Here is a 22,222-nt window from a genome sequence, read left to right as displayed (position 1 = left end):
TTGAGATTGAAATTAATGTAATGTAAAAGTGAGTGCTATGGCATATATCTTGACAAAATAATAGCATATAATTTGTTTTTTTCTCTGAATTTCGACCTTTTGTGATGCAACAATGAACAATCTCAAGAAGTTTCTTACATATCTTTTCTACCAAGCAAGAATATAACATAATCAACCACTTGCATGGGCCATTCAAATTTAATACAAGGCAAAATTCATAGGCTGATTACAGCCTTTTCTCTCTTTATTTGACATCTTGAGCTAACTTACAGTGTACTAAAGCCTGTGTGATATACAATGTAAATCCGTATGTCAGCTTATCCCACGACACAAATTGCGCTCTTCCAGGAAGTTGGAAGTCCATGGAGGGATTATAGAAGCAACAATCCTAGCTGTAGAAGTACTCTTAAAACTCGTCAATTGAAGAAAAAGAAACAAGAACCTATTGCAAAGCGTATCCTGAAAACCTTGATAAGCAGCCAAGAATGTCAAGAGACTACGTGTACCAGTCAACTAGCACAAGGCTGGAAGCAAATGGCTCGATAGTCTCCCAGGAATCCATCATGAAGGACCACTTGGATTAGCTAGACTAATATACAACATCAAGTGGACATGATCTTTTAGAAGTTACAGAAAATTTCAGGCATTTATCATATGGCTCTTTATCTGCTCGTGCCATTCTTCCTTTCCGACTTTATAGCCTCATATGACTTCATGACTTCCTTAAACTTCGCTTCAGCAGTATCTGCAACCATGTTACAATATCAGATATTTATCACATGATGCAGGTAGTAGCATTTCTTTCCTTTTGTTTTTCTTGAATTTGAAATAGGTAATACAAGGATAAAATATCAAATAGACCAGACTAACACAATCCACCTTTGTTTTGCTGATTCTGATCAGGGTGAAACTGCTTTGCCTTTTCCCTAAATGCTGACTGCAAGTTCAAAAAAAGAAACTTCTCAATACAAGTTAATGTTTTCACATGTGCCCATGAAAGACAGGGAAAGAAGCAGAACAGATAGTCGAAACTGAAGGACCATTGCGATGTCAACTACAGACGCCCGAGCAAATAGCTCAAGTTGGAGGATTTATCATATTAAGATAATTTTAGCAGAGATCAGTGTGTACAAGTATGATCAATAAATAAGCAGCTTCATAAAATCTCCTTGTAATAGGCAATGCCAGAACCACCCAATAATATTAGGCATCAACTTCTTAAATTTGACGAGGCAGTTAAGAAATAGTATTAGAGCCTGCTTGAATGGGCTTATAGCTTTTAGCTTATAAGCCAAAACCCGTAAGTTAAAAATTCTAACACATGGCTTTTGACTTATTTTTATCCCTCCCCCTTAAGGACAAGTGCTTAAAAGCACTTATTAATTATATCCAAACACTACAAAAAAATTTAAAAGCTAAATTGACTTAAAAGCACTTAAAATAAGTCAATCCAAACAGGCTCTTAGTCAGTTGTTCATTTCAATTTCCTACCAACTATGCTCACTATTTCCTAGTGGTTTTTTCATAGAGTTGAAAATGTATAAATATTGCTAAGAGACAAGTCGGGATGTGCGGACTTTTAGGTTCTTGATCAATTGAATAAGGAGTAAAGTTTCCTGAAAAGATTAAACATGTCCAATATCACTTTTTGTGAAGTAAAAATATGTTTTAACGGGTAGCCTAAATTAGTGAGGATCACTCCAACAAATATTGGAAAGGAAAGATGCACATTCGATTAGAAATAAAGGAGAAGCAACTTAACATATGAAAGTCCTTGTGGATATCCATTTCCCAATCCCAAAAGACACTCCTTTTTGGATTCTATCAAACACGACTTTGCCGAGCAGACAATTCATGCTAGTTCTGTAATGTTTTTAACTGAAATTTGTAGGGAACTGCTCAAGTGTCTTTGTTGTAGCACGGCAGTAAACTCAGACCTGAAGCTACTCAAAAGTGTTCTATTCTAGAAAAGGCTAGTACATAATCTTGCAAAACAAAGCAATACGCCTGGATCTTAGTCCATTGGAAATATGTTTATATTCCACGAAGTTTTTTTGTGTATAAGAGACATGGTGGCAGGTAACAGAATTGAAGCAGCTCGGCTTGCAGTCTCTAAGTAAACAAGGAACAAAGAAAAGTAAAGTTGTTGAGTAATTAACAGAGCTTCTAGCTACGAAAATGTTGGTGATACAAAAAATTTATCCGGGGAGTATCATTTCATTTTATTTTTACCTTTATCAAGACAGTAGTTTTCTTTAAGAGGTCACAGATGATTTTGATCACTCTTTTCCTGCCTAATGCCAAATATAAACCCACATACGTTTCATTCAGAAAAATAGGAGCAGCACAAAGGAGATAAGTTAACTCTGTCATTCAGAGTAGGGTGGTATCACCCAAAGGGAAAATATTTCTTTATTCAGAAAATTCAGAACGGAAATAAATGTTTCAAGGCTTCAAGTCATGCAGGGTGGCAGGGGTAGTATCACTCAGAAAAAGCTTTTCTTCGCTATTTAGTTCTCTAAATCATTCTCCTCCACAAGGAAGAGGTGGGATCAGGGAATCTTAGAACAATGGAAGGTATAAAGATAAAAAGAAAAAAAAAGGGAGGTAAACTGCACAACAACACTATTTTCATTTAATACTGGAAGAATTTTTGGACATGCCAGAGAGGATAAGTACCTTTATCTCGTCATCCGTGTAAGGCTTCGTCCTAGACCTGTCATAATGGAAGGATCAAACATGTCAAGTTTCATGTCAATGTCAGTATCATTGCCAAAGTACTAAACAGATCCACATTAAACACCTGACATTCTAAATATGGACCTCTTGGCCACATGAAAACTAGTACATGTAAGAGAAAACTAAAACTAGAGAAGAACAATAAGTATCTGTAACTAACAGAAGAAGTAATACCCTTTTACAGCAGCAAAGCCTAGACCACCTCATCATAGGCAAAACCATGTTTTAGAAAATAATTTTCAATGTCATGATTTACCCAGGTGAAAGTAAAATTCAATATGAGATTAATCACATAAATGGAAGCTATCCAAAGTCTGTAAAACAAATCTTCACCTTCATGTAAGTATGATACATGCCACACTTGATAGGTTGCACCATTCACATCATAAGGTACCTGTTAGGATTCTTAGAGAAGGATCGAGTCACAAGACAATGAACAGGGAAATCAAATTCAACTGCCTTCGATTTTTCCTTGCTTTTGTTCGAATTCCTAGATCGACCTATTTTTGTGTATGAATTCAGCTCATCAAAGGGAAGCCGAAACCTTAGAGTTCATTAAAAGAGAGAACTCCTATCTCTTGTTTTCTGATAAAAATCTGCGATACTTCTTATTCCTCAAATCCTCCTTTAAATAGGAGTCTTCTTACAGTAATAGGAAGTCTTATGAAACTAAGAAACATAAATCCTATTCTAAACTAATAAGAGAACTACTACTAATATAATTAAAGTCTTCCTATTCTAGAATAATAAGAGAACTACAAGCGTTATAATTAAATCAAGTTATTTGGCTCTCTGTCGCACATATGTCTTGCCCACAAATGCATCCACAACAGTACCATTATCTCCTTATTAGATTGCAGTGAGTGAATAGGTCGAAAACAAAACTAGAAGTGTTCCAATCTATGTCCTTGTTAGAAGTCCATGGTGACTTCAAATAGAAGAGCCCACGGCATTGGTAAGCTGCATCCTATGAGGCATATTCTTATAGGGCTGAGGTGTATGCTCTGGTCCTTGAGTTGCCAAAAAAAGAATGCAAATTAGTTATTTTTCTTCTTTGTAAACCCTTCTTTCTGCTTGGATGCAGAATTCCCTAGCAAAAGAATTGGCCAAAATGCATGCCTCAGGCACATACATATGCCTCAAACCATAATAAATGAACAGTAACGTGTCCTAAACAACTTTGATTTTTGGACTATCATCTTTGTAATGGACGTAACAAAACGTTTGACACCATTCTATTTTACTGCAACTTTCACGACTAGCAAGAATTTTAATCATTAAATATACACACTTCAACTTTGATGTGATATTTGCTCTCTATTCACCCACTACTTCATTATTCTCTTTTATCATCACTAATATGTTATATAAGTCAAACTAAAATCTCAACTCCAAACCCAGTTAAACATTGTAATATAAAATGAAACTGAGGTAGCACATACTTTTACATGAATTCGTCTTATATGTTTAGTATCTAGTCGTGGAACTGCGTCATATACAACAACATACCAAGTGAAATGTTTCCAAAGAATGCAGTAGTATAAGCACCAAAATGAGTTAAAAGTGGGCCCCCAAAATTCCTTAAAACTTTGACTTGGATTCTCCCTCCAACTTCCACTTAAATTTCATTGGTAAATGTGGTTGTAATTTGCCTCCTCATATCTGTATATTTACCACATCTGCTAGCTGCATGGCGGAGTTCTGCCAGTTGATCGGTAGCCTTCCAACCTTCATTTTCCAATGCACTACTCTATGTTCTAGCAGTTTTTGCAAAGCCGTTGGAAGGAATTAGTAGACCCCAGGATAAGGTGATGCATCAGGTAATACGCAAGACTCCTCTATAACCATATAGCTATATATAAAGGAATACGCTAGGTGCAAATTTTGTCAGCCTTTGCAGAAGGAGTTCACTTTTGGCCTGTGTTAAATTAGAGGACATGCAAAGAGGGCCTATTATGTTTTAACTGTCAGCTGGAGAGTAAAGAAATAGGGTTTGCTTTTGCGCTCTTGTGGGTAATGTTTACACCATTACTGTTAACTGCCATATTATCGGTCAGACACCAACAGCTATCTTCTTCATGAATACAACCACTCAGTAAGGTCTTCTAGGAGGTTCTGACCAAGCAACCAAAATTGGTACGTCTTTCCCAACTCATTAGAGAGGAATGATTTGCTAATTACTGAGCCTAAGCCAGTATTAGCTTATGTAGATGCATGACCAGACACATGCAAAGTGCTGACTTGACAGGTCCATCCAAATGAACTGACATCATCAGTCTCAGTAAACATGGACTAATTCTAAGTGATAAGATGTTCACCGAATTATTGATTGAAATGAGACTTCTGATGAAATCGGGGATAACATCAAAGAAGGAATCGAGAATAACATCAAAGAAGGAAATAGAAAGGAGTGAATACCACTGAAAAAGTCCCTAGACACAAATAACCAAGTTGGTGTTTTGATAAAAATATGCATAAGGCTTCTAGAAAATCCAGTCAGCTATCTATACACTAAAAAGTTAAAAGGAAAACAAACAAACTATGATTTAGCTTTTGATAGTATTCCATACTGACAATAAATAAGAAAGAGGCAGCTTCTCACAGTTTTATTATTCTAACAATAAGCAAGAACATACTACAGAGAACAGCAAAAAAATTTGGTTCAAGACCTTGAGCTACATGAAACAAAACTAGCTTCCTAATTCATCAAAGTCCAAATAATTATAGCATAATCATTCTTAATGATTCATTTGACATTTAACACTTACCCCTCACCTAGCTAATGCAATGAAGAAACCAGTCTGGACTGCCAAAAGAATAACACTCGGCACTAAGAGATAAAAGAACCTAAATCATTGAAAGAAGCAACTTCACTACTACACTGATATCCTTAAGGATGCTAAAGCTAAGACAATTGGAAGACTGAAACAGCATATCTGATTAGCGATAACATGCGTAACCAGTATAAATATAGATCAATTCAACATCTGAAAAAAGTTAGTACCTATCAAGACCCAAAACTGAGTAATGATGCGACAGAGGGTTGCTTGCATTGGCCCTAGGAGCTTCCCTGAAATTAGTTCCCCGGTCTCTGAACGATGTATCAGCCTTCCAGTACCAGTCATTTCTTTGGAAGTGCTGATGATATGCACTTTGCCCATTTTCTTGCCAGCTCTCATAGCTCCTCTTATATTTGTTTCTCTCCCTGTTGAAAACACTTTGCATACGGCGAATGCGCTCCTACGAAAAGCACAGGATATTAGGTCAAGAGTAAACTCACAAATGGAAGTTTATCTGTGATCTCATTATGTTTTTCCTTAGCTCAGATATGTAAGTCTTTAGATCTGCTATCTGTAGTTGTCTTTGTGAAGGTCACAAATTATGGGATAGAAAATAAAGCACAACAGTTCAATCAGGCAAAGAAAACATAGGGTAAGAGTGACATTTCACTTGAAAGAAATACAAATAAGACGAGTGTTCAACTTTGTTAAATATCCAATGGTTCTGTACAACTTCAGTGTATTATTGCAGATGAAGAAATATGGGTAAATTTTATGTCCGTCCTCCAACCTTCTAGCTATAAGATTTTCCATAAAAAATTTCCCACAGCTTGTCCAAGAAAGCAAGTTATGCTTATGTCCAGAAGAACAAATTGTAGTTAAATTCTCCTTCTCAAAATAAATGGTAGTTAATTTCTCGACGCGGCCAAATTATATTCAGAGACGGCACACATTATAAATGATTACACATAGGGGCCTGGATTTCATAAAGCAAATATCACCAATGTCTTCACTTCCTTCTAGTTGAAATAAACTTTGACGATATTCTCTTTCAATTAGATATAAGGAAATAAAGAGTAAAATTGTTGAAGATGAAAAATGTAGCTCACCACTCTCTCCATTTCTTCTTCATACTCCTCTCGCATCCTGCGATTGTATCTTTTCCATGCTTCCTCCTGAAAACTTGTCCTAAAAGAACTGCCAGCTCGACTTCTCTGTGCTGACTGCCTCAACTTTTTCAATTCAAATAAGTAGTTATTAGCTCAAGAAAAACATTTCTTTCCTCCCCCATGCGAAGTATTTATCAGAACAACTAGAGCAGAATCCTTCTTTAAGCACAAATGTCAATAATTATAAGCAACTTCATTTGATGTATTTCATCTTATGCATGCAACAGTTAATTAGTATTGAACTTGCACCCAGGACAATTGCATGAAAACAGCAAAATCAATTATTTGCACAATATTAGTTTTGTGGCAACATCTCATTTCATAGAGTAAGCATATACTCCCTGTATCAGAAGGAAATAACATGATTATTAAGAGTTTCTTTTACAATTATTTTCTGATATTTTTTAACTCTAAAGCTGAGTTATAAAACTTTCTCTGTAGTAAATAAATATGCAAAAGTTTATTTCCCAAAATTTAAAAATCAATGTCAAATTCGAATCTGATGATCTTCCCTGAACCCCTCATTCTTATTAAAAAAAAGCGATTTATCAGTTTAATTTTTTTCTTTATGACTAAGAAATATCCGAGGGCGAGATGGCCCACAGTTTGAAACTCGTTGTATCATGAGACTGTCTCCGTACCCTTCTCTCATTAAATACCATTCTTCAGATTGCCACGACTTTCAAACTAATTACGTGTGGCTAATCCACATATTGCTTAACTCTCATCACTAAACCAAAGACTTTGGAGAACTAATTTTTAGTCATTTTTCAATCATCTTCTGAGTGGTGAATTATGTTTAGACGTGAGCTAAAACTGACTCACATACTTCGAAGATCTAGAACATCAGCAAGAGCAAATATGTAGAAGAGAGATCGATGCATCAATATCACATCTTCCTGCCTTTGACATTAATCTCTTTCTTCTAATTTAAGATTAAACATCATCTCGATTTATGGGTGTCATTTTTTGTGCATGCGCCATGCCAATCTTCTTAATTTTTTTGTTTGAGCAAGTCAATCTTCTTAATTTTTAGAAGGCAAAAAAGAATTCTGAGTTAGATATAATACTATTTTTTCATTAAAAGGTCATATCTGTTGGTTAGCAATAGTCTTATCTTTCAGTTTTAGTTAGAGAAATAGGTTTTGTTGTCTCCAGTTTTCACTTGCTCAGTATTCCCTATTTATAAATTGGACCCTAGTGCATTTTGGTCGAGAGACTAATAATATTGTATTAATTGATTGCATATAAAAATTCTTCTCTTTATCCTCTTATTCCTGCTCCCTTCTCCTATCCACCCCCTCTCCTTCCTCTCTCTCTCTCTCTCTCATTTTTGCCTTTTCTCATATCTTCCCTTATTTTTGCTGTCCTATTTGGTGCTACATAAAAATTACAAGAAAAAGACAAGAAAACCAGATAAGAGGTAGTCAAAAGAAGAAGCAAAGGTAGCTCACTATGATTATGCAAAAGCAACAAGCAAATAGGTCATAACATAGACCACATGCAGGGAGGGTAACTCAGGAGTAAACTGAAATTCTACATTTACCCAATGAGATTGAACAAAAAAGCTCATTACCTGAGAGTAGACAAAATCCACTGTACTTCGCAATTGTGTAACCTGCCAAATTTCTCAGGCTGTGAATTAATAATCAGAAGCAACCCAGAGGCGGAAAAAAGGAAGAAGCAAGGAAAGCTACAAAATTCCTCTAAAACTTTTTCATTGTTCTAACAGAACACAGAAGAGCATGAAAGTTTAAAGTGGTCAGAAGCAACAACGAACCACACCCGGGAAAAAAAATATCAGACCTAATCAACTTCAATTTGTAGAATCCACTGAACAAGTTTCTAAGAGAAGGAGACTATACAAATGTCACTGAATAGTACGCCATCCTTAATAACAAAGAGTTGAAATACACTAAGGACATATGATTTTCTATTCGTATCTTCTTCCACCTGTAAAGGTGGCCGAGTTGGTTGAGCAGGAAATCTCCCAATGATGGGTCTTAGGCTTGAAACCCCTTGCATGCTTTCTTGGTTGAGCGTGTAGTAAGGGATTTCCTAGTGCGGTTTATCTCTCCTGTGAGGTTAGCGGGCTATTACAGTGGAGCGAGGTTTACCCTGTGTGCACCCAAAAAATATCGGTTGCGGGATCCCTTGTCATAAAAAATATCCATATATTTTTCCACCTTTGCCCCCCCCCCCCTCCCCCCCCTTCCTTCTTCTTAGAGGATGCCTTTCGTCAATACATGCAAATACCCAAAGCCCTCCATTCCAATCTATCTAACTTATCTCCCATACTCCTTTGCATGAACTCCACTTCTCATTCCCAATACAAAATTACTCTTTTGAAACTAATTTCTGAGATATTACTACATGTTTCTTGTGAGATGTGACAAACTCGGATATATTACCCAATCTATGTAGAATGGCTAACACCCGAAGTATATGCATACTTCAGCGTCTCCACACAAGCTATCCAACCAAAAACGTAGATGGTTGTCACTCCGAGTCCCGACAGTTCCACATTAAGGGTCATTGTCATGACAATGAACTTTGTAAAATCATCTTTTCCCTTCACAATCTCCTTTGTTCTAATGACCAAAAGATAACAAAGGTTATATCATTCCGTTGCCGGGAGACAAACTTTTCACAAACTTATCAATAAATAGAAAACTCGTAAGGTCATCTTATCTTCCACTACCTGACAATTTGTATCTGGCAACATTCAACGACTTCCTGATAATGTCTCTATGTAAAAAAGACATTTTTCCATTAGTGCCATATTAAATCATTTCGATCTCTTCATCACTAATCCTCCAAAAAGGAATAATTACAGATTTCCAATCAAATCTATAATCTGGTCTATATCATCTATACAAAGTTGTTTACACCAAAAAAGTAGAGATACTATACAACTCCATTTTACTTTGTGGATGGAATTGGATCTATCTTCAAAACATTTTCCATTTCTTTCTTTCCAGACTGACCACCATACACATGATGATATTAGCTTCCACCATCTCTTTTGACTCTTACTGCCTCCCCTCCTAATCCAACAGCTCAACAAATCTGATGTATGTTCTGGCGTTGTCCAGTTCATGCTTGTGATGTTGAGAAACAAGTTCCAAATTTGAGCAGTAAACTTACAGTGCAGGAAGAGATGATTATTTGTTTCCCCAATCCTCCAACCCTCCCCCAAACCATAGAGAGATATTTTCTTCTCCACCAAAAGATATCGTATTGCCATCCTTCTTTTATAATCGAGAAACCTCCAAGGGTCACTAGCGCACGGTCAGAAACTAGGCAAATAATGGGCCTGCACCTTTACCCGTCTCTACTTAAATAACAAAATTTACCTGCGACGACATGGTTCGAACCATGACGTACACCTAACTTGCAAACAGCAAACCAGCTTTGGTGACTGAATCTTTCTGTTGAACCCATCAAAGGAACATGACCTCAGGTATCATCTCTGGCTTTTTGTTTCATCAGCTGAAACTGAAAACAGAAGCTCATTCTCATTCTGGATAGATATAACCAGCACCTACCATCTATGGTGGTCCCACACCCTGCCACTTCTTAGAAAGATTCCCCTCTACAAAAAACACCACTTTACACTACAAGTTCACTGGTGACTTTGAATATCTAAATCACATCTTAGCTGCAGAGTTACACGGAATTTGATGGTGTAGGACATAATGCTCAAACACCTTGGCTCCTAATCCAGGAAACGAATATATTATTTATGGTAATGAGACGAGCAAATTTTTTTCAAATACAGTAAGGGGGTTTCAATAAAAACATTGACAAATGATGGTCATCCCCAAAGTTACAACATATTAACCTGTAAGCAAATTAGCATCATTGTGGTTTTCGAATATAATTAACTCAAATGGCAGAATAACTACTACTTATGGTAATTAATCAGGGCAAATTTTGTTCACAACTGAGCATAAAAAAAATTAGAAACCTAAATATCCCCAAGTTTCTTTCTTTCCCAGTTTGATCAAGCATACACTTTGGTTTCTTCACAACCCATTTTCCCTAAATGCCCAATTATCACATCATATCTGATATTACAGATCATAGATTTCAACATTACTCAATAAAGCTTCTAACTTTACAGAACCCACTGAATTGCATAACCAAATTCAAATAAATGAAAAAAAGTAGAGAAACAAAAAAAAAAAAGAAAAAAGATGGGGTAAGAACCTACCGCAAAAGTTGTGGCAGTAGCTCCGATTAATGCAAAAACAAAAATACCCCAAAGTTTCATCTCATCTTTTTCTTGATAAGGTTTTCCCCTATTGTCTTCATCGCCTTGTTCGTTACCCATAATTTATTTAGCTTTGAATTGTAATCACTGTAATAAACTGGAAAAAGAGCCGATGAAACATACTATGCTGTGTGCTTTATATAATCGTTCCTCCTTCTTCTCTACGCCGTCGCCGACTTTAGATGAAATTGTACTTTGTATTTTCTCTATTTTCTTCTTCTTTCAACTTCGCGTTTTTGTTTCTCTGCTGGTTTTAATTGGTTGTGATAATTCCCAGTCACCCGCTACCGCTCGTCGGACCTTTTCGGGTCAACTGTATGTTAAACTAGCAATTTTTGACTTATTTTTTTTTTCCTGTGTTTTATCATTCTCGTTAAATACATAATTTATACTATACATATATTTATTTTTTAAGAAAAAATGCAAAAGTACCTCCTCAACTTATGATCGAAATTTCAGAAACACACTTATACTATACTAAGGTATTATTATCCCTGAACTTATTTTATAAGTAATTTTCTACCTTTTTTAGCCTACGTGACACTAGTTTGAAAAAAAAAAGTCAACCATCTTTGGACCAACAAGATAGTGCCATGTAGGCTAAAAAGGGGTAAAAAATTATTAATAAAATAAGTTCAGAAGGGTAATAGGATCTTAGTATAGTATAAGTGTGTCTCTAAGATTTCGGGCATAGATTAAGGGGTACTTGGACATTATCCCCTTTTTAAAGGACGTGTCAAGTTAATAGTAGACAGTTATTATCGGACTATTGGAGTATTCTGCTTAATTTGCACAATGGAGTCAAGAGGTAAGTATACCCAATTTTTATCATATTATTTTCAGTAGATTCTCAATAATAATATCACAAATAAATTACACAAAATGATAAATAATAACAGAAATCAAAAACACAAAAAGCAATAAAAATAGTCATACGACTAATAGTTGTTATACTATCGAATTTATTACCATATTTAGAGGGTTTTTTCAATCTACCTATAAATCAAACAAAATATATATTTTACACAGTTCTTCATTCTTATTAAGATAGTTTCGAATTTGAATCTTTTAAAATATGAAATTACCTTTTTAAGAATGTTTTATCTTAAATGTGAAACTTTTTGATACAAAATCAAATTTAATCGAAATTTAATATAAATATTTAAAAATCATATAAGAATTAGTAGATACTAAAAATAATATTATCTAGAAGTTCTTTCTGTTTTAGTTTAAAGGGAAGCACACTCATATTTAAGTTTAACATTATACAGTTTCAAATTCAGTGTCGAAAATTCATTTTTTTTTAAAAAAATTAAATGCAATTATTTAACCAAAATGGATAATTTGCTCGAAATGAAATGTGATTTAAATGAGATTCGGAGCTCCGGAGTGTGAGCAGAACCATTGAATTGCAACCGTTCCAATCCCCACGCGCCAAATTCAAGCTCTCCGTATACGCGCCTTACTTTCCAAATCTGCAAATCTCCAGCAAACACTTTCACCTTTTTCTCCAAACAATTTTCAATTTTCTTTTTTTTGTATTCATCAAATACACATATCCATTGTGTACCAGAATTACCAATCATTTGTAAACTACGGATCTTTAACGTTGTTGACTACTGATTCAGGTACAAATGATGTTTTGCCATTGCCTATTTATTTGAAGCAAAGACCTCAAAGCTTCCCTTTTTCCCCCTTGTATCAAAATGGGTACAATTTTGTTTTCTTGCTCTTTGTGTTTGCTAATTGTAGTAAAAGATTGAATTTTTTTTTGTCTCTCCTATTAGTTTCCATTCATGGGTTAGGTTAACAAATACTAGACTGTTAAATGCTTCACCACAATCATTTTTTTTCCTCATATCAAAATGGGTTTAAATGTTGTTTTACTTGCTCCCTAATTATAGTTAAAGATTGAATTTTTGGTCTCTTTCTTGAAACCCTTTTAATTTCTATTCATGGGCGTGGTTAACAAATACTAGTATATGATTAAATGCTTCACCACAATCCTTTGTGGTTTTTAGTTTCCTCATATCAAAATGGGTTTAAATGTTGTTTTCTTACTCTTTTTGCTCCATAATTATAGTTAAAGATTGAATTTTTTTCTCTCTTTCTGGACATCCTTTTAGTTTCCATTCATGGGTGTGGTTAACAAATTCTATAACCAGAATCCTTTGTGTTTTTCCTCATATCAAAATGGGTTGAAGTGTTGTTTTCTTGCTCTTTTTGCTCCCTAATTGTAATGAAAGATTGGATTTTTTGGCTCTTTCTGGACACCCTTTTAGTGTCTGTCATGGGGTGTGGTTAACAAATATCCTTACATGTAAATCCATAGTTACTAATCATTGTTTGCTTAAAAGACTGGTCTTTTCCTAATATTGTGATAATGCCATATTTAGCAACTTCTGTGAAAAAGTCGAAGCTGGCAGATTTAAGAAATTTACCAGCTTTTGGTATCTAGTTTTGATTTTTGACGTAATAAGTTCTTGATTAATTTTTAATAATTAGAATTTGTCTTAATATTACCCAGGAAATTAGATTTTTTGGTTACAAGAACCTAAAATGATGTCAAGGAGGCCTATCAATCCATCTCGACGTGTAACAGACAATGGAGCTTCTTCCTTAGAAGGCTCAATTCGGTCAAAGACACGGTCTCCCCCATATTTAACAATTGGACTTATTATTGTGGTACTTATTCCCGGATTCTGATGCTATTTGTTATTTAACTGTTATCATTCTGGATGACAGTGGATAAACTTTGGAATATTACTAGCCTCTAGTCATTTAACAGTAATTGTAACTCAATTTTTCCTTTTGGATATTCCAGGTATCATTTCTTCTCATAGGGTATTTTTACCGTGACACAGGTTTGTATCTGAATCCTTGGTATTTTATGAATTATTTTTATCTTCGGAAATATAGTGAGATGCCCCCCAAAAATGATGCAAAAAGAAAACAAAATATTTTGGCTGATTGCTCAACACTGGAGTCTGGAGCTGTCTGGTAGCCTATAATTTCTAGTTTAAAATATATACTAACAGCTACGCTCTTTAGTTGACTTGGAGGACTCCTATAGATTCTTTATTTAGAGTAAATTGTATATTGAAAAGAACGATAATACTTGTGCATGAAAGTCTTCCCTTCTCGAGGAAAGAAGATATCGGCATCCACATATGCACAAGTAAAAGATGGCTCATGTGTATTGTTTTCGATATATTTTTTATTTTTTTATCTGCAAACAAATAATGGTCTGTCTTCCCTTTAAACATTTTAGCAAAGGAAAACTGGCCCTACCTCATGTTTTGATGAATGTTTTCTAAATAAAAATCTCAAATGAATCTCTGCTCTCAGTAATGGTCATGCAGATGCAGGTGATTTAATTACACGTCGTGTTTCCTTCTTTCAACTTGAACATTTTGTTCTGCCTAAGTATTGTTCTTTACTTCATTCTTTGTGCTTCTGAGTCTTGTTCCTTACTTTAGTCTGACACTGATAGAGGGATTATCATCGGTTGTAGGTACTTTTGCCAGTATTAAAGGAGCTATCAGTAGAGTGGAAGGTAATTACTCGTGCATTATTCTAGAGGATTTGAGTTTTGACGTATTTATATATCAAATGCCACATGAATTATGTGATTTAATTGAAGTACTGAGACTTTTCTTTTAATTGCTTAGTGCTAATGGTTCTAACTATGGACTCATGATCACCTCATATTTGTATCAAGAACTTCAGTTTGGTCCTTAATGATAATCACTGTCACTTCTCTGCCTGGGGCTTTACTCTAACAATCATTATAATAATCTATTATAAGAAGGCTCGTGTAGTAGGAACCATCTAAAATTACTTAAAACAAATGTCTGTTGAGACATAATAAAACCATCTAACGTATCTCTCTAACAGCTCAAGCCTTTGGCAAGTTGGTCAACATGATATCTGAGCAGACTAGAGGTCCTGGGTTCAAATCTCGCAGCCATCCAAAAAGAAAAAAACGTGTTTGGTCCATGAAAACGAATAGGGCCAACAAGTGAGGGTGTGTATTGAGACATTATGAAATCAAGTCACTTAGTTGCTACAACTTAAGCTTTTAGTTTTAGATGAGATGGTCTCACACTTCAGCAATGTCTTTGGAGATGACATGCTGTATTCTTGTGTTCCACAAGGAAACCTATGTGCATTGTTATCATGCAGTCAGTCTGTATACCAACTTCAATAAACTAATATCAACCCAGAAACTTCACGTCTTTGATATCTGTTCTCTTATTGATTTGCTGAATAATTCTTTATTCTGGTGAGCATCTGGAACATCTGTAAACTTTCCCCCCATACTTTATACATCATTTACTCATAAAGGCATAGAGGAGGTAACAAGATTAGTAATTTTCATTTGTCACTCTAGGTGGGTGGAGTGACTGCATTATACCTATCAAGAATCTTGATATAGTCTATACACAGAGCTACTGACTTCCATTCTTTATATTAGAAGATACCTGAATTCTATTGCTTTTGTTTAGTTTGGGTAATACGGTATGTCAGTTTATTTGCCTTGACATTTTTGAAGATTAAGTTACTGCTATTTTTACATTAGAGTTGACTTAGGATCTACCACCTGTTTTACCTCTGCAGGGGATTTTTTATGTACTGTAGAGGTTCAAAAGGCCATTTCTGTTTTGAACAAAGCATATGGTGATAGCATGCATAAGGTGCTGCATGTTGGTCCTGATACTTGCTCGGTAGTTGCTAAATTGTTAGAAGAGGAAGATACCGAAGCTTGGGGTATAGAACCATATGATATAGAGGATGCAGGTCATTTCTGCAAGAAACTCGTGCATAAGGGCATTGTTCGTGTGGCTGACATAAAATTTCCTCTCCCATATCGTGCAAAATCGTTCTCTCTTGTGATCATCTCAGATGCGTTGGATTACTTGTCTCCAAAGTATCTTAATAGGACTCTTCCCGAACTGGCGAGGGTGTCATCTGATGGACTCGTTATTTTCACAGGTAAGAAGAGTTTGTATTGGTTGTTGTGTTTGTATGATTGCCAGTCCAAAATGGAAGTTTATTTTGCATTCATTGTACTGTCCGAGCTAAGCTGCTTCCTATCCTCACTTCCTGTCAATCTGTATTTTGGTGTTTGCCCCTTTGGGTTACAGACATGAGTAGGGAGTATTTATCTCAATCCTAGATAGATGCCTTTTTACCATGTGAAACATATTTTTTTTTATCTTCAGTACTTGGTCATACTAGCACATTTTTCTCGTTGATCAACAAATCTATTTAGAAACTTGATCATTTGTTGCCTTAATTTCAATTTCCTTCCACCTGACGTATCTTATACAGTATGCTTTCAATAGGTTTCAAACCCCCCCTCTTTACTAGGTCCAAAATTGCCCTATTCAGTTTTCTCCTTTGAAGTTGGATTTAAGTTGACTGGGAGAAGTTCTTGTTATCACCATCCTTTCTGCGGCGGAGGATAAAGTACATCACCACTTCTCGTTAGTTACCTAAATATATCAAGAAAAGCTGAATATCTGTAAGATTTTATAGCAGGGACATTAAGGACAAATGTTGGATTTCACACACTAACACACACACGGAAAAGAAGAGGACATCCGTGTTTTTTTTTTTTTTTAATAAATGGCATTAAACTGCTATCTCATATATGAACATAACAGATGCAGAAGTGAGGAGATTTTGCAATTGGGGGAAATTAGATGACCAGGGTCTATTTATAACTGAAAGAGAGAACCTGTATTTGTAGAACTTAGAAGAATTTAGCAGCAACAGCATGGCTTTTCCCTTTCCTTTTACTGGAAAGGAACAACTTCATTTCTGAATTAATGCAACAGTTGTTTGTTACTGTGAAATAGGATACTTGAGAATTCGTCTCCTTTCCTGTTTATCAGTGATAATATTTTTAAAGAATGATATGGTGATAGTTGGATCTAGTTTTGATGATACCTCACACATACATATCCATCTCCAGTACATGAATGGTTCACAATTGATTCCAAATAGATGCAATGTAGCGTACTTTCAATTCAGCTAGTGTGCTTTTATTCTTGTATAACTTTTGGTCAGTTGACCTCTATAGAGTAACATTTTGTATTTTGGTTGCGTTTGGCGAGTCTGATCACCTTGCTTTCATAGAGCTGTTAACTCCGTCAGTTTTCTCCTTTAAGATTTGACCATGTCACTAAATTACTCCATGCATGGGCTTTCTAAGGAGTTAGAAATGCCTTTAGGGTATTTTGCTACCTTCATCCTTTATACTCCATGATTGCTCAATATAAGACATTGGCTGCATTCTGCATATAAAGACAAGTTAATATGGGAAACCTTGTAATCCAGAGAATTCTTCTGGTGTTAATCTGATGTTAATATCTGATAATTGCAGGTTATCCACGCCACCATAAAGTTAAGTTTGCAGAGAAGTCCAGATTTGGGGGGCTGGTAAGTGACCAGTCCTGCATCGTATAAATTCTTATATATTTTTGTTTCACTGTATGGACATTTGATCTCTCATAAATTTTAGGGATGAGGAGCCAAGACTTTAATCCTAGTTTGGAGCCTTCGACCCTTATATGACGTCTTATGGTTATCTATTCTTGCTCTTTTAGTTTAGTTGATCTGAATTCTTAATGGTGTCTTGAAGAAATTGAGTTTATGTCAGCAGTTCATTTGAAACCTCATTATAACATCACCATTCATGCAGTAGCATATCGCTGCTAGTCAAAAGTCAGATTTTCTAGTTTCCGGTGAATAGGAAAGTGTTTATATACATTTCTTGAAGAATGACTTCATGCTGCAATGGTGCTAGCCCAATAAATTGGCAGCCAAAGTTGTATGGTGAAATGTTTTAGTGAATGCCCTGCTCATGATATCTTTCTCTCCGTCTATTTTCCACAGTAACATTGACTTAAATGAACCTTCAATTTTGAAACCTGATGCCATCTAATTCCACCTTTCCTTTATGTTCTCTCCAAAGGCTAAATTGAGGAGCTCAACGTGGTGGGTGCGATATTTTGTTCAAACAAGTTTAGAGGAAAATGAAATTGCCATCAAGAAATTCGAGCAAGCTGCTTCGAAGAAGTCTTATGTTCCTAGCTGCCAAATTTTTCACTTGAAATCTTACCGTTGATATAAATACTCAAAATTTATACACAGTAGGACTCACGCAGAGCTCGTGGATGATGGTCAAGATATGTTGTGACAACTTTCAAGTTTCAGCTGTGTTGATAAGTTGTTTAGAATAGCAGTTGTCTCCTTGAAAAATTATTGAGTATGCCATCATCTTCATTAGTGTAGTCTTGTTAGATATATGGAGTTATGGCAGTTTGTTGATTTATTGCAAAAATGGGAATTAAATTGCTGTTTCATGGGAGACTCTTTGTGATTTTGGTTTTAATGGCCAATTAAGCCAAATGATATACATCATCTAAATTTCTTCTTTTGATTCTGTTTCATTTGTTTCACTTGAGCCGAGTATCTTTCGAAAACAACCTCTATACTCCTACCCTTTCCAGATCCCACTTTCCAGATCCCATTTAATGGGATTTTATTTGTTTATTTACTTATTTCATGTTTATTGTTTGACAAATTACTCAATAAATCTTTGTCTTACTACTTTTCATTTGGTCGTCCAAATGTTGGGGAATCACAATCTACTACTTTATTAGTGTTGCCTTTATTTGTGATTAATTCGAAATATTTTTACCTACTCATGTAGAAAGTCACAAGGCAAAAAAAATAAATGTTGAATGTCATTAGAATTCTAAAGAAGTAGAAGTATAAAATTGATTAGAATGTCAATACATAATCAAAGTAATGCACCATTATTTCTCACCAGTAATAGAGTTAGAATTTTTTAATTGGGAGAATTAACTTATAAAGAAATAAATATGTACGAAGATATAAAGAGAATTGTATCGATCTACTCTGTCGATTGAATATCTTGCACCAATATTGCTGAAATTTTATGGAATGTATGTGAGCCATTATTTTCAAACTTTAGTACTAAACTCAATAAATTGGTGGAAGCAGAGACAAGAGGTGACTTTAAGTTGAGTAGAAAGGGCCTTTTTATGGATAAACAGAACAATGTTCTCATAAAGGGGCAACAGTTGATAAATAAAAGTGGAACAACATGGACAATTATTGCTATCAATGTCCTAATAAAGCATTACTATCTAATCACCACTTTGATTTTTTTGGCGTAAGTTGTTTTCATATATTTGAAAATGTTTGTCCCATTTTAATTATGACTAATCTCTTCCAATAATAATCATGCACAAGTGTTGCAATTAGTGTTCCATGCAACACACACAAATTGATCCTAGCTAAAAAGCTAGTGACATAATTTTTTTTTACCGACATTTAAAGAAGTGAATAAATAAAATAAGTTGCTTTAACAACATCATATTTTAGAAAAATATGTCGATTTTTGTTGGCTAGTTAAGAATGTACACATTTAGAAAATGAAGACAATAGAGATGAGGATGCTCAAATCACATGTATATGTAGGCATATCAGAAGAGACAAAATCTTAGGAATGAGATTATATGGGACAAGGTTGGAGCAACCTTTGTATATATCGATGAAGGAAGCGAAACTGAAATGATTCAAGCTTGTAAAGAGGACATATGCACGATAGTAATTAGTAAGCAGGTGTGAGAGTTTGACTATAGTAATATAATATGTTATAGGGAAGGTAGAGGTAGTAAAACGAATAAAAACTGAAAAGAGTTAATTATGCATAGTGTGACACATCTAAAATACTTATTGAGGGCATGGTCTTAGATAAAAAATTTTGAAAATAGAGAAAAAGAATATAAGGATAATAGGTAGTTGAGCATTGTAGTATTAGTTACTAGTTAATTAGTATAAGGCCTCATTTGATTCCATTAAGATTAAGAGGTTTGAATCTGAATACAAATCTGAATATTAAGATTTGCATTAAGATTTGAATGTTTTGATCTAAACACACATCTGAATATTAAGATGTGATCTCTAATTCTGAACATTAAATAATTAATGTTATTTGTTTTCAATATCTGATGTGCAAGTGAAATTGAACATTATATTAATAAAATATTATACAATTTTCATTTCAACAAAATATATCACTTTTGATTAAAAACAAGTTTTAAAAGTTTTAATAATCATGATTTGGAGTACTATTTTTTCATTCAAAAACCTTGATAAACAACAATACACCAAAAAAATTATTGCAAACCAGTGTTCTTGCCAATATAAGAAAATTATTGATATAAAAAAAATACTTGAAAGGATTTACGAAAACTTACCGTTGGGAAAAAATGGTGTTTGATTGAGAATAGAGAAAAAAGAAAGTTCTTAGTATGAGATACAAAGGCACGTCCAAAGCAGAGAAGCGATGATTTATTATTTGGTAACTTATCAAATGAGTCTGAATGTTGTTAAGAATCTCTACAGATCTGATTCGTTCAGTCTTCTTCAGACACATTAAGAGGTTTTTTAAAACATAAAACAAATTAACTTAATGGGTTGAATCTGAATGATTGAGATTCAGACATAAAAATCAAACGTATTTAATGGGCTGAATTTGAATAATTAATATTCAGACTCCCATTAAGTGCTTACGCTAAGTGTAGTATATATCTTATCCTCCTAATTTTCTCTATTATCGCTTGTTTCATTTGTTCGATTTATTATGCTATTTTGCTATCATTTTATTATCATCATCATCATCATCATGTTTTGAGATAGGTCTATCGAAAACAACTTCTCTACCTCACAAAGATAGGCGTAAGTTAAAGTACATTATAATACCTCCACATTCTATTTGTGACTTGTGAGATACGCTAGATATATTATTATTGTTGGATAAATAAAAATTTCGACGAAGCGGAGCCGCATGACAGACTCAACGTGTCTTTGTCCCTGAACGAAGCTATTAAATGTAAAATTGAATCACAAGTACTACTGTTAAATAAAACTGTGAAATGAAAAGGAATCAAGAGATATAGATGGCATAGTATAATATCTAGATTGGAAAGAAAATATCAAAGGACAAATTAAAGCCTATAGCACCACTAATTCGAGGAAACAATATCTTAAATTCGATCTACCTCAAGTGGATCAATATTTATTTTTCAAGTAAGATGATAAAAAGTACGTCAATCAATATTGAGTATTGTCAATTAGACACAGACAACTAAACATATATAGAAATATTGTACTGAAAAAAATAAAATAGACATATTCGATAGGTGTTTATATAATCTGTTTGATTAAGTTATAGAATTAAATTTATTGAACACAAATTATACCTATAATATAATTCTCACCATATATATATATATAATTGATAGAGTTTTAATTTCTTATAATAAAATAAAATGACTTTACATAATTTTCCATTGGTTGCCATTTATGTCTCATAACTTTAGAGTACGTACAATAAATTCTACCTTAAATGGAAATAGATAAAATTATAGAGAACCATATACATAGAGAGTACTATCATATCTTATGTTTTTCATCTTTCTTTTTATAATCAAACATGATAATTTGTGTAGCGATGTACTTACTTTATGTTACCTCGACAAGAAGTTACACTACGATATATTTGGATAATAACGTGGCTATGTATATCAACATACACGTACACATGATTTAATCTAAAATTTCGCCTTATCCATAGATCAATAGTATTTTTTGTGTGGAGTGATTCAAAAAGATAATATTCAATATATCTTTTCGTTATAAATTAATCGGTAAAAGACCTTAACCAACTGATTAACCCTCACATCACGTTGATCCATAGACAGTCAAGTACGTAAGCTAATATAATTACTATAATTTATGTTTTAGTCAAAGCAATTCAAATAATTGATTGCAATATTTGAATATGAAGATATACACATTGCCACTTTTTGTACCCCAAAACATTAGCTATAAAGAGAAATTGGATAACATGCAATTCTTTGAATGTATAATTAACTTCATGTGCATGTGTAATATTTACTCTTTATATATTTCCATTTTAGTGTTCCAAGGTATGGACTTCATTCTTGGAGGACAAGAAAATTAATACTTTAATAGAGGGAATAAAAGGTGAGTATTTTTTTTATAATTTATTTAATATAACATACTTTTTATATTTGTATGAGCTAGATAGATAACTTCTCTAGCTAAACGGTAAAAAATTGTTGTTGTTTTATTTAATAGAGTAAATTTTTTTCAACAAATCATTAAAAAAAATTTATCGAAAAATAAGCTTT

At 34.2% G+C, this 22,222-nt stretch overlaps 2 protein-coding genes across 3 annotated transcripts; one reads left to right on the top strand and one right to left on the bottom strand.

Annotated features, from left to right (window-relative positions):
- Nucleotides 1-45: 45 nt before the first annotated feature.
- LOC101250298 (uncharacterized) lies at nt 46-11,334 on the bottom strand. The gene is made up of 7 exons (XM_004238013.5): nt 10,905-11,334; nt 8,265-8,306; nt 6,629-6,751; nt 5,744-5,979; nt 2,680-2,716; nt 880-937; nt 46-745 (listed from the first exon to the last, which is right to left on the bottom strand). Exons 1-7 carry the CDS (start codon nt 11,022-11,024, stop codon nt 663-665), a joined length of 699 nt encoding a protein of 232 aa, XP_004238061.1. The 5' UTR covers nt 11,025-11,334; the 3' UTR covers nt 46-662.
- A 985-nt stretch (nt 11,335-12,319) lies between these two features.
- LOC101249725 (probable pectin methylesterase CGR3) lies at nt 12,320-18,414 on the top strand. Of its 2 annotated transcripts, none has more exons than XM_004238012.5 (7): nt 12,320-12,592; nt 13,492-13,649; nt 13,789-13,828; nt 14,479-14,520; nt 15,585-15,959; nt 17,356-17,411; nt 17,947-18,414. In XM_004238012.5, exons 2-7 carry the CDS (start codon nt 13,524-13,526, stop codon nt 18,097-18,099), a joined length of 792 nt encoding a protein of 263 aa, XP_004238060.1. In that variant the 5' UTR covers nt 12,320-12,592; nt 13,492-13,523; the 3' UTR covers nt 18,100-18,414. The 2 variants fall into 2 exon arrangements, with proteins under 2 accessions (XP_004238060.1, XP_010320286.1); XM_010321984.4 differs by having other exon boundaries at nt 12,429-12,674.
- The last annotated feature ends 3,808 nt before the right edge of the window (nt 18,415-22,222 follow it).

This window comes from Solanum lycopersicum, chromosome 4 (genome assembly GCF_036512215.1).
Source record: "Solanum lycopersicum chromosome 4, SLM_r2.1".
Lineage (NCBI taxonomy): Eukaryota > Viridiplantae > Streptophyta > Magnoliopsida > Solanales > Solanaceae > Solanum > Solanum lycopersicum.
Note: the sequence above shows the minus strand (reverse complement) of the source record. Positions and strands in the feature narration are given on the sequence as shown.

Bases quoted from the DNA above. Each gene is read 5' to 3' on its own strand.
- LOC101249725 (XM_004238012.5), top strand. From the start codon at position 13,524: ATGATGTCAAGGAGGCCTATCAATCCATCTCGACGTGTAACAGACAAT. The intron at 13,650-13,788 runs GTACTTATTCCC...TGGATATTCCAG, and splicing joins CAATTGGACTTATTATTGTG to GTATCATTTCTTCTCATAGG. The intron at 13,829-14,478 runs GTTTGTATCTGA...CATCGGTTGTAG, and splicing joins GTATTTTTACCGTGACACAG to GTACTTTTGCCAGTATTAAA.
- LOC101250298 (XM_004238013.5), bottom strand. From the start codon at position 11,024: ATGGGTAACGAACAAGGCGATGAAGACAATAGGGGAAAACCTTATCAA. The intron at 8,307-10,904 runs GTAGGTTCTTAC...GAAATTTGGCAG, and splicing joins CTACTGCCACAACTTTTGCG to GTTACACAATTGCGAAGTAC. The intron at 6,752-8,264 runs GTAATGAGCTTT...GAATTGAAAAAG, and splicing joins TGGATTTTGTCTACTCTCAG to TTGAGGCAGTCAGCACAGAG.